The sequence below is a fragment of the Corythoichthys intestinalis genome, chromosome 7 (genome assembly GCF_030265065.1).
Source record: "Corythoichthys intestinalis isolate RoL2023-P3 chromosome 7, ASM3026506v1, whole genome shotgun sequence".
In the NCBI taxonomy this organism is placed as follows: Eukaryota; Metazoa; Chordata; class Actinopteri; order Syngnathiformes; family Syngnathidae; genus Corythoichthys; species Corythoichthys intestinalis.
In genome coordinates this window covers 11,190,097-11,208,969 of record NC_080401.1, presented here as the reverse complement: position 1 = coordinate 11,208,969, position 18,873 = coordinate 11,190,097, and the positions used below count along the sequence as shown (strand labels likewise).

The 18,873-nt window shown below is 39.9% G+C and overlaps 1 protein-coding gene across 1 annotated transcript in view; it reads right to left on the bottom strand.

Moving 5' to 3' along the window:
• The window catches only part of atp11b (ATPase phospholipid transporting 11B), a 107,838-nt gene extending 90,415 nt beyond the window's left edge, over positions 1-17,423 (bottom strand). The window contains exons 1-2 of the mRNA XM_057842338.1: positions 11,081-17,423; positions 5,109-5,198 (exon numbers count right to left, since the gene is read on the bottom strand). Of these exons, the coding sequence (XP_057698321.1) occupies positions 5,109-5,198; positions 11,081-11,299 (309 nt within the window). The 5' untranslated portion in view covers positions 11,300-17,423. The remainder of the gene's footprint in view (positions 1-5,108; positions 5,199-11,080) is intronic.
• Between the last annotated feature and the right edge of the window lie 1,450 nt (positions 17,424-18,873).

Here is an 18,873-nt window from a genome sequence, read left to right as displayed (position 1 = left end):
AGAAATCGTTATTTATATGACGTGACGTGCTTTTATTTTGAAATGTTCGCCGGAAGTACGTTCGCTAAACCGCTAACAACTTTACACTCTGCAAAAAGCACTTTTCGTCATTGCTTGTGGTGTCACTAATAGAATTTTTTTCCCCATTTTTTCGTTTGCAAATGCTGTTAACCAGCGATTTTTCATGTTTGAAGTGTCACCTTTTAACCGCAAGTTTGCGTTTTGGAAAAGACTGCCAATGTTTTATACCAGGCTAAAGTAAGTTGTCTTTTTTCCCCATTAGTCTCAGTGTAGCAATGCTAATGTTTACAGTGTTTAATATAGATGTGTTTCCTTATTTTGTATGTGTGAATTGTAATTCTCAGCGTGTTGTTGACCAATAAACATCTGGACAGTGTCATATGTCATCTACATGCAAGCACGCGGTGATAAAATGCAGCCGTGAAAATTACCGCCCTCATTTTTATTTACCTTGCGATAAATGGACTTATTGCATATCGCGATAGGCTTAGCAACTTCAATAAAACATGTTGTTAGTTAGTTAGATGGACTTACGACCCCCCCCCCCCAAAAAATTTTTTTCCACGGAACTACACAATTCACGTAGGTCACCCTTTTTGACTTCAAAACGGCAAATTTTGCCGAAAAGTGAGTAATTTTCATGCCTGTAAATATAATTTAAGACCAAAACATGTCACGACAATTTCTGATGGAGAAAAAAACTAATTTTATTTCACAGTAACTGGTGTTTTTCTCCTCTCATGTATGACTCGACGGCTTTGACCCCCATTGTCCCGAACGAAAAACTGTTTTTGCAGACTTTGCTCTCGGGGTGGGAACCTCTGGGTACCTCGCGATATGATACGATTTGCTATACAAGGCTCACGATAACGATCTCACAATATGGCGGAACAACAATTATAGATACATAGGTCAGAAAATCATTGTAGGACATTCTACAAAACAGCTAATACATAGAAAAACAAACTGTGAATTGGACATCAATAGTAGACGTCCAATCTGTTCAAAGTGTGACGGATGGCAGCGAATGAAGGAATGGCCATCTTCTTTGGCCATCAGTGGCAGTCAGCGCCAGGCAACGGTTCGTTTTGGGGCAACTGATGTAATTTCTTGTTGATTTTTGATCAATCAATTTTCCTGTTGAGGCCATTATGGGTCACTTCCTGTTGATTTTGGGTTACTGAAAAGTAGGTGACTCAAGAATGTCCCCAAATGAATAGCACGTGACTCAAAATCAACAGGAAGTAAACTGTAAAAGCCCTTAAATGAACAGGAGGTTACCTGTAAATGCCCACAAAATACTGGCTGTAAATGCTCTGATTTCAGTGCCATTGACAGCGCTTGACATCTAATCCAGTCAATATGCACTGGATGTCAAGCGCTTTCAATGGGAGCCATTGAGCTAAAGTAGACACTATTCCGATGGAAGATTTTTTTTTTTTTTTTAATTAAATTGACACCTTTTCAAAACGACATGGCAGAAAACAGAGACAAGGCTGAAAAACAGCCAAAAGAGCTGTTGTGTTTGATAGAACAATATATCTATATCCTGCCACAGCAGTTTCCTGGCAGAGCCCTCGAATTATTTCTAATTTGTCCGTTTTACCCTGGAGACCCGTTTACATACACCGCAGAACCGCTTTTGTTTCAACCCAGCCATAAAAAGTAACTATATTTATTATTTGAAATGTCCATCATTTTTAGCTTTGAATCATTAATTGATGTCTAATATTTAGTTAAAAAAAAAAAAAAAATTATAAAATTATTCACTCGCATATTTTTAACTTTTAAACAAATTACTTCACAATGAAAAAAATAGTGTCTTTAAATAGGTCACGGATATCTACCTCATAACAAGTGCTTAAGTGTATTTTTTTTGTTACTTTCGCATTTTGCCCGATATTTTAGATGATTAATAATTGATCCAAAAAAGAAAAATTGAAAAAAAAATGTTTAAAAGGGTAAATATTTGAAAAAGAAAATCTCGACCACTCCTTAATGTCTGCGATTTCTGCATTGCGACCTTTGTTATTACATTACTATGTTTCACCCATAAAATCCCCCAACATTCCAGCTTTGGCCATTCACAGCTGTGTCTTGACACTCAGTGAGACATGCTACACAGAGTTTTTGTATCGAAACGAGGTAAGTACGCTATAATATCTCGTTCAAATTATGGTGCATAGACTTCATAATGGCATTGACGGGTCAGATTGGTCATGCACTGCGCCTCGCATTCAAGTAGGGGTCTGCCCACAACAAGAGAAGCTATTCACAAACACACGGACGCAGCGATTTACGGTGGATTTTTGTTGATAAAGTACGAAAGCTGTACCGCATACAAACAAGAAGGATTGTCTCAGGAGTGATTTGTTCGAGGATTCAAGATATTAATTATATCTTTCGTACCATTTATGCATTTTGAAATGTTGTGAAAAAAACAACAATGGGAGAAATTAGCCGCTACTGCATTGGCATCATAGTTCGCAATATTACGTAAAATAAATGCTGTACAGTTTTTTTTTTTTTTGCTTCTAACCAAGAATTGAGACCGTTTTACATCCATATCTATTAAGAATTCGGAGTTAAGCATGTATTCACAATAATTTTCACCGGAAAAGCTCTGTTTACATTTGGCGGCCGCCACATTGACTACAGACTAGCATTGTATTTTGACATACTTACATAAAATAAATGCTAACTGCACTTTTTTACATCCATATCTATAAAGAACTCAGGGATTTAAGCATTTATTCACAAGAAATTCCAGCGAAAAAAGTTATTTGTCTGGTATTCCACTCGGTCAGCTTTGACAGCCTCGCCAACAATGCAGACCCCCTATTTATTGGTCCCGTCAATACATTATGAAGTCTATGCATGGTGTCTTTAATTATGCACTCTCATGCTCTCACCTCGAGTTAGGGTTTAGGGTTTTTTATTTTTTTTTAATGCCCTCCTGTTCAAAATTTTTTCTTCCCCCAGAAAATAGAGATTTTCCGCCATATGGCGAAAAACACAGACAAGGCTGAAAAAGCAGTTTCTGCTCTCGCACTCCTTTTTAACAGAAACTACTGTATTTTAAGGCAAAACAACGGTTGTGTTTAATAGAACAATATGTCTATATACAGCCATAGCAGATTCATGACACATGAAGCCCCCGAACTATTTTTAATTTGTCCGTTTTACCCTGAAAACCCCCGTTTACAGATGTCGCGCAACCGTTTTTGTTTCAAACCAGCCAGAAAATCAATGTAATTAATTATATTTATTATTCAAAATGTCTGTCGTTTTTAGCTTTGAATCATTCATTGATGTCTCATATTTCGTTTAGAAACAAAAAAACACTTTAAAAAATTATTCACTCACATATTTTCAACTTTTAAACAAATTATGTCACAATGAAAAAAATGGCGTCTGTAAAAAAGTCACAGATATCTACCTCATAACTATCGCTTAATTGTATTTTTTTTGTTAGTCGCTTTTTTCTCCGATATGTTAGATGATAAATAATTGATCCAAACCAAAAAAGTTGAGAAAAAACGTCTAAAAGTGTAAATATATGAAAAAGAAAATCTCGACCACTCCTTGATGTCTGCGATTTTTGCATCGCGACCTTTGTTATATGACCATGTTTCACCCATAAAATCCCCCAAAAATCCAGCTGTGGCCATTCACAGCTGTGTCTTGACACTCAGTAAGACATGCTACGTGGAGTTTTTGGATCGAAACAAAGTAAGTACGCGATAATATCTCGTTAAAGTCATGGCATCTGTAATTCTGTTCTCGCGTGCTCTCACCTCCAGATAGGATTTTGCTGTTTAAAATTTTTTTTTTTTTTTTTAAATGCCCTCCTGCTCAAAATTTTTCTTCCCCCTGAAAATTTAGATTTTAACCTTTCCACTGATGTATCACACATGCATATCGGACAATTTTGAAAGTTGGCTAAATTGGGGGTCTCAGAGCAGAACTTCAAGTCACCTGAGTGTTTCCTGCCATATATTGATTCTTGGTGGGAGCATATCAATAACCTTTGGCCTACGAGTCGCTGACGTACACTCAGGCTGCGGACCACGTACTGTATAATATATATTAAACTCAAACTTTGGTATTTCGCAATTATAAAAATAACACACCATAAAAGTTATACGGCAGACTGCAATGATTTCCCTGACATCAAACACATCGTCTGGAAATTGAATACCTACTGCAATTTTCCATCAAATGTAAGTTTGAGTCCTTTATTATCCTGATTTTAGATTTAAGACATTTTAAGACTTAAGGCCCTGAGGGTACCCTGTTTTTTCAAACTATTCAAGTTTATCCTGTTTCCCTAATTAGAAAAAACGCTTTAATATTTACATTTAAGCGCTTTGCTCTGATTGGTCATTAGTGAGATCCCGCTGGGCCAATGGTCATTTTATGACGACTTGGTTATTTCATGTGGGGTGTTAATAGAAATTCTATTACAGAAGTGTTACTCCCATCTGGCAGCAGAAACGAATGATGTAAAGTTGCAGTGTACTAAAAGCCACCATGTTAGTCGGTGTGACAGGGGAAAAGTGGTAGAAGAGCATGAATCTAGTTATCCATCTCAGCTCAGCTCATTTAAAAAATTGTTAGATTTGCCTTTTTGCATTGTCATGATACAACGAGGTCTTTTATTCCGTGAAGCAAATTCGACTGAAGCTTCACTGACAGGTCAAGTGGGAGTAAATGTAGCCTTTTTAATAGAGTCAAGACAATTGCTTGGGCTTCACTACACAGGCTTGAGTAAACGAAGAGCAGTCAGAAAATTTGTAAGCCAAATATTACTTGAGAAGGCAGATTGATGCTTAGTGGGGTGCTAATGCCTAGGATAGTTGTAAAGCCCCATGTTATACTAAAAGCGAGGATGTAGTATTTTAACACGAAAACAAAAATTATACGACTGGAAACCATGCTGTCAAGTGCTCATTCACTCATATTCCTACTTTTAAACCAGACATAAGTTTTGCATCCAAAAAAAGGAACGATTAATGTCATAGGGACTTGTCAAAATGAGGAAGAAAGCGTGTGAGTGTGCGCTCGTCATTGCGTTGCGTGTTTACCTGTACGAGAAAGATGATGAGAAAATAGAAATTGGCTATCCTCCTGAACTGCTCAAACAGATTCTTGGGGATGAAATTCCAAATCGTATACTGCAATAGGAAAATACAGTATTTAGGTGTTCATAGATGAATCCTACAAACAATGCAGAGCTTTAAATTTGAATTCACTCTCTCATCTGATTCAAAGAATTCAGACCGAACATTTAAAGTAAAAGGTAACAGTGTTATTTGTGTTAATGCAATAAAAGTTGTTCATGTTCATGTAAGCCAGAAGATACTGTTCACAACTCCATTTAGTTCATTAATTGTTTGACGACTGTAATCTCTCCCGCAACCCCAATCTTAGTACATTCCCCTAACTGAACACTTCTACCATCTGTAGTTAAAATTAAACTTTTTCAACGACACAAACAGAAGAACTTTAGTTGGTCATATTTAAAAGCAAAAGTAATGTGCTAGTTTTTATTCATGCTTTTTAATTTCAAGAAAGACACATAACTTTGGAAAAAAAAAAACTGTCATTGACCTGACCCCAGTATAAATCATTAAATCAATCAGATTAATGACAGTCAACCCTAATGGAGGATGGAAACAGCGTAGCATCGTTTTATGAAAACAGTTCTACTACCAGCCTCCAAGTCAAGGTCAGATTGTTTTTATTAAATGAAACGAAGCAGTGTTATTCTCATTGTGACAAGGCTCCAGAATCATTTATTAACAGTGGTAGCAGAGGTAAGATCAGGATGTAATTATCTTCGAATGTGATTACTTGCATACAAGACTTGCTACAAGACTTATTAATCTATTTTCATATTTCAGTGGAGTCAGGTATGGTCACGGTACCTCCAAAACAATACCTTTTAAAGGATGCACAACAACACATCACGCTTGCTGAGCAATAAACATTGCACAATCAAAATGAGAAAGCCATTTTCAAAACAACTCTTTATTTGTCAATAATTTGTAATGATGCATCGATACCAGGATCGGCTGGGAGGGCTGATCCAGCCCGAAATGGTGTTATCGGCGAGTACCAAAGAACAGGGTGCCGATACTATTACCCGGTCCTGTATTATAACAATTGACCGCAGCCTTCTTTTTCCTGACACGTACTACACTCTGTGTTATGTGATCCCACGTGATTACTTTGCATGCCAAGCAGCTATCGCTATAGACCTGCGCCAGACCAATGAAAGAGTTGCTCTCAACCAATGCCGGGCAGCTTTTTCATTTGGTGGAAAAACAAACTAGGATTAGGAGAAGAAAACTGTGGCAGTTTCGGAATATTTCAGCGTCAAGTACAATGGCTGGGGATGGACCGCAGCCACAAACCCTGATCAGTTCACTCCTAGGAAGGAGCGCTGAGACGAGAAGCAGCATGACAGATGTCCAAAAAAAACAATAAATCACCAAAATGACTGTTTTCCGTAACCTGTAGCCTGCAATACATACGGTAAGTATAAGGCCCCAAGTCGCAAATACATTAAGGAGACGACTAACCTGCACTAAAAAATAAAGCAACGGAACATGTTTTACAAAAGCTGGAGGAGGCAGGAGCCATACGCTTTTCAACCGACGTCTGGAGCAGCTAAATCTCCCAAATTTCCCTGCTTAGCTTGAAAGCCAACTGGAAAGTGTAGTACTTCATGCGAATGAATTCAAGGGATCACACACACCAGCAAAGCTATTGCTGCTCAGCTGGAGCATCCTGTGGTCTTAGGTACTTGTCTTTTACTTAAAAAAAAAAAGCCGCTGCACCCATGCCTGGCCTTCTAGGGGCCAGTTTTTGGGCATAAAAAGGGCACAGGTGGGTGAGCGTAGCTTATCAAAATAACGTATGATGACACGTGGAGTTACATAACAGTGTATAAGTGTTTACATTTCTCTGCTGGCCAGGGGCGGACTGGGACTAAAAAGCAGCCCTGGACTTTGACCCGGCCCAGCCCACAAGAATCGCTATACGAAGGGAAACACAGACACCCGAGGGCATGCGACATCCCCCAGCCCCCGAAGACTTTTTTTTTTTTTTTTTTTTTACATTTGATTGTAAAATGCATCAATTTCGTGTACTTTGAGAGAAAATGAAGAAAATGTGTCTAGACTGTGACTGTCTGACTTGGGGCGCCCAAAGTACTTCAAGGCTGAACTGGAGTTGGGTTCATTTTCTGTACTAGCTCTATGATCAACCTGAAAAACAAATGAAAGAATTTATTTTTCAAAGCAAGTTTTATGTATCCAATTGATTATAATATATCTCTATACATCTGTCTATAAAATGATTTCATTGTTTATGCCATAATCCAGTGGTCTCCAAACTATTCCACATAGGGCCGCAGCGGGCGCAGGATTTCATTCCAACAAAACAAAACAACACCTATGCACCAATCTGTGGCCTATACTACGAACGGAGTTCAACCTCCCCAGAAGTAATCCAGTTTACCAGCGGGTAACCGGAGTTGACAAAACCTGGTTGTCTAGTTTGTGGTCAATCGGTGCTACGACACTGATTATGAGGTTGATTAGTCGAACCTGTGTCAACCCAGTCAGAGTTACTGCGCGTTCACATAAAATGGGGCGGAGACCAGAGTCAAACACTACTTGTGACGATGGCACGGGCACCTTACTTCACGGAGGAGGAATCCAACACCGCTTCAGCGAGTAGAGCGCAACGGGTCTGTTGGCAGCGAATTTACAGATCGTGTGATTTGTGAATGCGTCAATATGCCAGTTTACTTATGTCCATCAAAAGAAATAAAGCATGCCTTCAGGACAGTAAAATAAGATTTGGTACGTTAACTGTATAATTTATAACGCATCACCACATGAAGCAGGATGATTGTATGTTTAGTCCCATTGACTGTATTAATACGTATGTCCTTTTTTTTTTTTTTTTTAGTTTGGGCCTAAAAAATCCAGCCCAACCCGAGCCCGATCAATTAATTTGATTTGCAGGCCTGAGCCTGAACCCCCCGACCCCCCAAAATTTTATGTTATATTTGTGAGGACTCAGGAGAAGAAGGAAATGCGGGGATGCCATGCGTTGTTGCGTAAATTAAAGCCCGTCTTTTGTAATGAATTTTCACAGTTAAACAAGACTGTAAGATGCATATTCAATAAACATTTATATCTTTTATATTTGTGCGTCTGTCCTATCAGTGGATTTGACATTTATTTTAATCTCTTCGAGTTGGCAGAAAACAACGCAAGTTTTCTCAATGTTTAAATAGTCTACATATTTCTATGATTATTATAAACACATTTACACAACGAAATAACGCGGGAAAAGTTCATTAAATATATTTCTTGTATGAGAGCAAAGCTCCGCATTTGTTTACATTCAGCGATTTCAACAATCAATTTGAAGCGTTTCCATACCCCACTCCGAATCGCACGGCATAGTCTTCTTACGCAGATATTCAGCATCACCGATGGAATGCATATATTGTCCCTGGCGAAAGAGCGCACGGACAGGCACACAATCTGCGCGGTTGTGAGGGCCTGACTTCGGCGGGTTACATTAGTGACGTCCGCCTCGATCATTTGGCACAGGTAAAGAATTCCCTCAGCTGAAAATCTATATCTTTCATGGAGAACATCTTCCGGGTACGCCAGCGGATTCTGGCGGTCTCCAAAAACCCGTGCCCTCCAAAGAGAGCCCCTCACAATCCGCGCGCCAATGTCGTATGGGTCGTCCAGATACGCTGTCATTGTCAGGAGGACACGTCCGCGGAGGAGTGCTGTTTAAATATAGCATGGTTAATTAGAATTCTGGGGTTAAGCAAGATCTAACTCTGAGACGACCAGGTTTGGCATGTTGCGTGTGTTGCCATGGCAACACTTCTCGGTTCCAACATATCCACCTTTCGTAGTCTCGCTTAGCTGAGAACTTAGGTCGCACGTGATGAAGTTACTCTCGAAGTTACCCTGCTAAGCCAGAAAACCGGCTTCGTAGTATAGGCCACTGGTGTCTTACAAGTATAATCAGTTGACTGCAGTCAGGTGCTGCTTGTTTTAGAATAAACTTCATTGGTTAAACTGTCGGTATTCGATCGGTTGAAACAAAAACCAGGCCCCACAGCGGCCATTGAGGACCGGTTTGGAGACCCCTGCCATAATTAATCTTGCCATACAAATAATACATTTCAATGAAAATACAATAAACATTTCAAGACAAATCCTGGATACATAACCTTCATTGGAAAGTATTAACCAGAAAACAAGATGATTAAAAAAAAATGTATCAATTTAACTAACTAAACTTTAAAGTAAAACCATTCATTTTATTAATATTTTGTTATATTTCTTCTGAATTAACATTGCTGCTGCGTGTGCATACGTTGTTTTACAGCTAAAATATTTTTCCTTAGGGGAGTGATAGTAGGACTAGCATACTGTAACTTGACATGATTGCAAACGGACTAGCTGGCACTAACCCTTTAATTGTCATTTATTTCATTTGAAATGTAGCTACCTGGTGGATAACAATTGCCAGTTTACCGAGCAAGTGACCCTCTTCATCCCTTTTTACTTGCCCTGCGCTTGTCTGGGGAACTTCCACCAGCTTATCATTACACCCTCCCTCTTCTTTTCTCTTTCCCTGCACCGGCTGCACGTCAGAGCGGCTCCCGCTCCCCCTTTTACCATCGCCGGGGGTCGGGCTGCTGTTACCGTGTTAGCCGTTGCAACCAGACTGCTGCTTGCCATAATATTTGTCAACTTATGACATTTTAATGCTTCGGTCTCCAGTTTCTTTAATTTTTTTCACCCTAACCTTCTCCGCGCCACCCTTCTCTTTTCTTTTTTTGCCACCACCATCCGTATTGTGCATTAGCGCTCGTCGCTAGTTTGCTTCTACAAAGAACCAATGAAGGCTACTTTGTGCTTTGTTCGTTCTTCTACAGCCAGGCGCATTGCTGCCACCTGTCGGATTGGATGCGAACTGTAGGTAATCAGAGGCTAGGGGGGATAAAAACAGTGATGTATAATGAATGGCGCCGCCGGCCGTCCAGGGCACCGGCCGTTCTGTGATCCTCCAGAACCCACAGATTCCCAGTCCGCCCCTGCTGCTGGCCCACTCCTCACCCCCTCCCTTCGCACAATCATCTTGAGGAGCCCTCGACTGTGTGGAAGCCTGGTAAAAAATTTCGAATAACACCCTCCGGTAAATTCTTAATTGGTAGATGTTGCAAAAGCTATCAAACCAAATAATTTGGCATCATCATATTAAGTTGGTCCGAAGTGCTTGTTGTGTTTGTAGCAGTGTTATGTTAGAGAACAAAACCATCATTGTGTGACTACAAATCCATGTATGCATACCTTTGGAAACAAATTAGTTCAAATGTTTTAAATATTTGCTAGACGAACACACGATTGTTCAAAAATGTCTGGGGAATGGCATCGGCACCGGCAAGTTTATGCTGTCAAGGTTTGTTTACTTACTACACGAGACAGACCTAAAGAATGCAATAATTCAGATGTCGTACGTACAACACAAACACCCACCCATGGGCTATACAACAAAAGAAGTAGGAAAAATGGTCACTGCGAGCAGCAGACGTAGCAATACACCAAACCACCAAATTTTTTTGTTTCACAACATTTTATAACATGTATAACATTGACATGAAAAATCGGCGGGATTGTTTTCGAATATGAAAATGATACAGTAACCTGAAGGGGTAAAAAACGGAATAAAAAGTAGTCTGTATACATTTTTAATGAATTTTCCAAAAAGTGCTGTTAAACCAGAATAAATAACTTGGAACTCAAAGCTGTTGAACAAAAATATAAATATTTGATTCAGAACCCAATCATAACACCCCCCCCCCACACCACCAAAAATCTGAATCTGATCGAATAATCACGTAATGAACAGTCGAATCTCATTTGCAAAGCTGTGAGACATCACACCAACATACAAACAAGACCAGTTTAAGAAGCAATTTCACACAGATACAATTTAAATACTGTACCTTTGATGATATGATTCTGTTGTCAGCAAAACGTTGAGGTATGTAGTGGCCATGCTGGGGGAATCTGTTTGCTACATAAACTGTCCTAGTGTCACTTTGATGAGGGGGATCAAAGCCCTGGAATTGACGGAGAGAGAGAGAGGGAGAATATAGAACAGGAGAAGTAAAAGGCATGAGACTCCTTACGATACAATCATAAATAAAGTAGACGTCACACATTTTCCTGAATACTGTATACAAACTCAAATGTATTCGTACGCCTATCGCGTTAACAAATTTTAGTAGGCTAAATATTGCCGATATGCGGTATTATTGTCATTTTTTTTAACCAATTTAACCACGAATGTAGGGACAATACATCCAAATAAATCCCCCGTTGAAATGCAATACATTGTTAGTCTTAAATAAAACACAAACTATATTAAAAATAATCAGGGGTGAAAGTGGGCCAGAACGGTCAGGAACGCAGTTCCGGTATAAGATTAAGGGCCGGAATGCTGTTCCGGTACACAGTGCTTTGATTCCGAAAATATGACAGCAACTGTCAAAACGCTATGTAAAAAATAAAAAATGCTTTGGTGCATTTCAGCTCCAAGAAAAAAACAATCTACCAACATCAGATTTACATACACAAGTGTTAACAACAAGAATAATGAAGTGCTTGTGTAGCGTAATCCGTTTCCACCAATATTTATTATTGATTTTATTCCACGGACGGCATTGAGGTTTCCCCAGCTGCTGCAGTTATTAGAGTGACGATGAGGAGTCACGTCAATGTGCGAATGCACGCAGCAAAGCAAAACGCCTGGACTCAGACCAGACCCACTTAGAGTGTTTGTTGCCAAAAAGCTCAATCTTGGTCTCACACAAAAATACACCTGGGACCATGTACTTTGGTCAGATGAGAGATAACATACATGTTTTTTCTCACTTTTTCCCCCAAAGTATGATTTTAACAAATGTATATATATACAAATGCTATTTAAGCACTTCAAATGTAATAATTATGATCAGTTTTAAAGATAACTGTCTCACTGAATCATTTTTAAACAAGAATAAAGTACTGTAGTAGAAAAATGCTTGGCTTTATTAAATGCTTCTGTTTACCTAACATGGCTGTGACTCTTGGAGTGACATGTAGAAATGACAAACTCCTCATAATCACTTCTGGCGTTTATTTTATATGTCTCGAACGTCTCCACATTCTCCCCCCACAGACACACACATTCATTCCAGCCCGCGCTTCTTTGCAGAAACTGTTTAACAAGTTAAACGATGATTGACAGATTGCTGCCCGGCTTCTTTGGCCAGATCAAAGCCATCGTTAACTTTAATAAGCAAGTGCCGCAGTGACTGAGAGCTGGGAAAGGGGGTGAGAGAGGCTGTGCGAGCGAATGAAGCAGATCAAAGGTTTGTGGATTGGAAAAAAAAAACAACAAAAAACTATCGCACGTCCTTGCGATGGGACTATCGCGCATGCACACATTGCGATGGCGATGTTTAAACGATAGATCATTCAGGCTTTTTTTATTTTATATTTTATTTATATATATTTTTTTTTTATTTGGGGGGATTTCGTTTTTCCTGTGGTATTGTATCAAAATTAGAATTTGGGTATTGTGACAAGTAGGGCTGCAGCTGCCAATTATTTAAGTAATCGATTAATCTATTAATTAGTTAGTTCAAACGAGTAATTGGATTAAGTACATTTAATGTGTTGCTGAATAAATCTTGCCAAGATTGCACTTTCAAAAGAGCATTAAATGCGAATACAAAATAAAATTCCCGAGTGTTTCTTAAAACTATGCAGAATTGCACTTTAATTTCACAAGAGCAATAAAAAAAAAATCGATCATCATTGTGTGTGTGGGGCAAAGACAAAATGGGTTAGTGTAATTTCACGGTGATGTGGCTGCTTCAGTGTGTCCATGAGTGTACAAGAAGTGATTGACATGTCATCAGCCACACATTCTATCTCTCTCTGGCTGTTTTTCTTGGGCACAATATCTCATTGCTGATCAAATTAAAGTCACAAGATAGGCCACAATGAGAGAACGGGGTGTTTTCCCAAAATTAGAGTGACGCACAAGAAAACAGAATTCCAGCGTTATACTATTAAAGATTTTATTAGGGCTGTCACAACAAGTTTTTTTTTTTTTTTTTAATAATTACTCTAGTGAACATTTGATTAATCAAATATAACTATTTGAAGAAGGTTTGGTTTTTTATTAAAATTTACATACCAGATTCCAACAAAGTTGGAGCTACTGTAGATCTGGGACAAAGTATTGACAATTTATCGTGATATAAAAACGTCACGATACGCATCAAGTTTGAAAAAGTGAATCGCGATATAATTTTACCGGCTAGCTTCTTTTGCACATTCCAAGGTTGAGAATTAAACAGTGGGGTGGCCGATTTTTTGCAGTTGCTGCCTCCAGGTTGTGGAATAGCTTTCCCTATGAAATCCGCACCATTACGAATCTACACTGAAAAAACATGACTGGTGGATTTACTTGATAGAATCATTGTAACAATTTGCACTATTTTTATTAAGTAAATTTTACTGCTTGCAATTATTAAGTTCACAACACAATGGTTAAAGTAGGTCTTTAACCACGGTTAAAATCCCACCTTTTTAGACCTATTTTTTCTTCAGACCAGAGTAGCTTGGTTTTATTTTAAGGGTTTTAATGTTTTCAGATTATACCTGTTTTATTTGCTGTTTTGAACTTTAGCGCGGTGCGTTGTTTTTGTTTTTTTTTCCTTAACGTGTCTGTGACGGCATAAAAAAAATCTTAAATTACATTATTATGTGAATTAGAATTCTATTTTCATACGATTCGACTATATACAACAATTTGGCAAAGCGCGGATGGCGAGAAATTAGTCTTCTAATCTGCCGTTAAAACCCGCCTGTCAGTAAAGCGCCCTAGCGTCCCCCAGCTGGATGGTGAGGTCGGCAGGGTCACGATTTCATCTGATTTAGTATTCAGCCCATTGAGGGGGAAGATTCAGAATGAGGAAAATACGACAGAGAGGAGTAAAATGTCATGATTGTTTCAATCTCTCCAATATTTTTATAGGATATTATTTTTATCCAAGTATTTTCCTCAATTGCTAAATAAATGGTTTGGTCATGACAAATAACAGTCTTGTGCTAAATGGAATATGAAATATTAAAAATGCATTTATTCAGTACGATAGGCCAAAATTACTGTATAATGGTCAAAACTGCCAACGTCTTCCTCTCCCGAACGGTATTTTATGCCACCGGAGTTAGTCTGGCTTTTGTCATTTCCTTGCCCTGGCTTTGGAGACAGAGGAAAGAGTGTCTTTCTGCCGCGGCCACAGTGGGCTGGCAATGCTCGTCGCTGGGAATGAACGTCGAAAATAACCCATTCTCGGTGGACAAAATGGCCGACGTCGGAGCAGGGGGCTGCTCGTGGCCAAGCTGAGGAAAGCGCATTCTCGGCGGGCACACGAATAGGACCAAGCGGGCTGGATCGGCCAGCCAAACCGGCCGACGTCGGAGCGGGGGCTGCTCGTAGCCAAGCCGAGGAAACCGCATTCTTGGCGGGCACGTGAATAGGACGGAGGGGGTGGAAGTGACCATGGTTTGTGAAAAGCCGCCGGTCGTCGGCCGAGTGTCTTCTCAGCGGACAAGGAGCTTTGTCACTCACAAAATGCAAGCCACCTCCTTATTAAAACGTGTGCCATGATCCCAGTATTTGACACAATATAAAACACGTAGTTTACTCACTTCCTAGTTGTTGGACTTGTTTTGGCCATTATCAGCGGGGAACGGGAACTTTTTGAAACCCAAAAAGGCTCACACGCCTCCACCTGGTGCAGCAACAAAAGCCTGCAGCACATTGGGCTGGCATGATGCGAAAAATAAACGAAATAATCCACAAAATAAGATGAATCCGCAGTCTTTCTGAAAGAATTGGAACAGTCTCTAAAGAAATAATTAGCATAGAACATTAATTTTGAACATTATCTATATCCTCTGCACTGCATTGCATGCTGGGAGGCATGAGGCACAAGTTGCAATATTTAGGAACAACAACAGCGTTGACAGCAGGTGGCAGCAGGGGTTTTCTGTGTATTTCAAGGAAAGTGAGCGATTGAGCGGTGATGGCCAATTGAAGCTTCTTCAAGGTGGTTCATTTGCTCTCAAATTGTCTTGAATCGGAGAGGCCAAGAGTGTTTAGAATTCAGTGGCTATTTGTTTAACAAAAATAGGAATGTGATTGTGTTACTATGGCTAGGTTCATACCGCAGGTCTTAATGCACTAATCCGATTTTTTTCATAATTTCCGACTCCAGTCAGGCATTAATCCGACAGTCTGAACGGAACAGGTCGCAGAAAAGTGGACATTTGACCTTTTGCAGTCCGTTGCTGACACCTGTCGGTCTAAATAATTAACTGCGTCCATTTTGTGACAGTTTGGCTCACAACTTGCACGGTGGTGTGTCTATCGGTCGCATTGACAATCGTGAGTGCTTTCTGCTAAGTTCCCACCTCAGGAATATATGTCTGTAAACATTTTACTTTTACAGTAACCTATTGATGCGCAGTATATGCATACCTCTGTAGAGAAAAAGTCATATGTACAAAACTTCTTAAGTCTTGTTGTTGTATTATAAAAGCCAGCCTGTGCTTAAGGCTAGTAGTAGCTCAAGCAAGCTGTGATATCTATATAATAGTTGTGTATGTAAGTGTGTTGTATAGTTTGTAATGTATTGAGTATTAAACATGTGTATGACCAAGCCTTGTTGTTCATTGAAGTACAATACGTTCAGTGTTGGCTGGCTGTCAGGCAGTGCATAAGGAAACGTACTGTTTTGGGCAGTACAATGTCTCAATGAATATTTGCAGCTCACTATTTATACACTATTAGCTAGAAGTCGTCTGAAACAGCACGTCGAATAAAATTGTTCCTTTACACGCTTTATTTTTAAAATCACATCGGTTCTCCTGTTCCAAGCTTGTGCCTGACTATACTGGTGCGAAGTTGGAAAGTGGGAGAAAAATCCACAGAAAGGTATTTCAAGTTACAGAATATAATTCTGGTTTAAGCCTGTGAAAACGACCTTAATATTGACAATGACATAACGTTTAAGTTCTTTATGGTATGTGTTTAAACCAGGCATGTCCAAACCTGTCCTCAAGGGCAGCTGTGGGTCCTGGTTTTTGTTCCTACCAATCACACACAGACAGTTTATCGAATGAAGTTTTTGCTAAAACAAGTAGCACCTGACTGCAATCAACTGATACACTTGTAAGACACCAGATTGGTGAAAAGGTGTCGTCTGGTATTGTTGGAATAAAATCCAGCACCCACTGCGGCCCTATGTGGAATAGTTTGGACACCACTGGTTTAAACCGGATCTTCGCGTATTATCATAGCATGTGTTTGTTGCTGATATCACTGGTTGTAATTTCAGATGAGTATTTTGACGTATAAAGAAAAGATTTAAGTGGTCAACGGACAGTGGTCCGTTAACAGACGGACAATTATTGTTTGTGGTAATGTAGAATGTATTAGGGCCAAATAAAGAAAAAGAAAAAAGGACTATGAGATGTAAGTAGCTGTAATCATCTACGATTTTACGTACATGTAACGAGATCTAAGACATTAGCCTGGTTAACGAAATATTTCAAATAGATATTTGTTGTGGTTCTTTATAGAAAGTGATATAAAGCAATTTCGCCACGGCACAACATGTTGGGACTGTCTGACTCCAATGTAGCCCACCACCACCACAGCTTCAAAAAATCCTATGGAAAACCATGCTGTTATTTGTGTCCTCTTTTTGGAAATCAAAATGTGATCACCCTAGGATGACGTAGAGCCAGCATGTGTCGTCATTTGTTTTGATGCTTCTGTGCATGTGGGTCAGTTTGCTCAGCGTGTGTCGGACTGCGAGTTAGTGCGCATGTGTACTACATTTACGGGCTCATTGGAAAATGCAGTCTGAAAAAAATACAGATATGAAGAAAAATCAGATTTGTTACGGCCTGCAGTATGAACCTAGCCTATATGAAAAAATGCAACCAGTGCAATAGGGATAATTTTTAATTTGTTGCTAAATAGAAATAAGCTTTGGATAGATTTTTCAGGCCGAAATCAACATGTGAGATGACAGGCGATTGCAACCACTTTATACTGCAGTCTGTACTGCATTTGCATGTGCAACTGAAACAAAAATAATCTTTAATTACATTTTTTAAAATATATATTAGAGCTGGAACGAATACTCGAGCAACTCGAGTTTAAAAACTGATACGAGTAATTTTATTCACCTCGAGTAATCATTTATTTTGACAGCTCTAAGCATCACATTTTGCTCGGACTACTTTTAATGCGGGACAACGCACTGATGTCACGTGCGTAGAGGAAGAAGCAAAAAAAAAAAAAAAAAAAAAAAAAAAAAACCTACTGCAGCCGACAGCTGCTACAAACGACGCCAACGTTGCTAAATACTAGCCCGCACGATGCTACGTTGGTAGCAGGTAGCGTCTGATGAGTCTCATAGAGATCACATGTATGTTGAACTAGATGCGAAATGACAGACTCGGCCGCGTCTGGGCAGCATTAGTAAACAGCCGCCATCTTAAAGCAGTAGCGCGCTAAGCGCTAATAAAGAGCGCTAAGCGCTAATAAATAAGATTAACGTTACTGTCCCAAGCTCAAGTAACGTTAGCCCTGCGGAGGGCTAGATTTCTATTAATTATGACCACTTTCGATGCGTGGCCAACGTGTCTTACATACAGGCTTTAACATAACATAGCGTTGTGGAGTGATGAGGATGTAAAGTAAAAACTCAATAATACTAACTATCAATTTTAGCTCAATAGTCATCGCTGGATAAAACACCAAGTAGCACTGGTCCGTAATGTGCTCCAATACAGCCTGTATCATACATTTATTTTGAACACTGCAAAAACTCATAATCCTATCAGGACTTACAGTTTAGACTAACTTAAAGTGCCTGTGACACGAAAAAGCATGTTTATTTCATAATACACGCGGTATTTTATGCCCCTGAATGATATGGACCGCTTGGATGTGTGTGGAAGCGATCGCTATATTTATTTAGTTTTTTTAATCCCGCGCCATGAAAATGAGTGACTTCCGGCTTCGGTCTTGCATTGAGGAGGAGGGCGCTGTGACGTGTACGGTAGAAGACGTTCTCTTCACTATACAGTAGGGTGGCCCTCTGTAGGGGGGTGAAATTTCAAACAAATAATGTCTATGCTCCAAACCCGGATTCTTGTTCCTTTTGACCCAGAAACGTGCTGTGCAAAGTTTCATTGAAATCGGAATATATTTAACCGGTGCTCAACGACTGAAATTTTACTCAGCGAACGCTAGTCACAAGCACTCCGGGTCCCCCTCCCACGTTGCTCTCGTGGGAGTATTAGCCGCTTTCCTCTCCTGGCGGGGGTTATGTGGCTGCTAGCCACTCATTGGCGCCCGGTCCGTGCAAGCGTTCCCTTCCTGGTGTCCGGGAACTGGCGCCGATGGTCCGCGACGACCTGGATGAGGAACTACAGTTGTTCTTCGTCCTTCGTCAGGAGCCGGTTATATTCCTGAATCAGGGCGACGCCTCGTTCCGCGTGGTCATTGGTGACCGACAGCTTCCCCAGCGCTTTGCACGCCTTGCCGTACGCCTCATCCTTCTTCCAGTCTGCCGGTTCCAACGCCAGGAATCCCTTGTCGATGGACATCTTGTCGAAGAACGAGGACGTATTGGAGGTCACGAAGTCCTCAAGGCTGCAG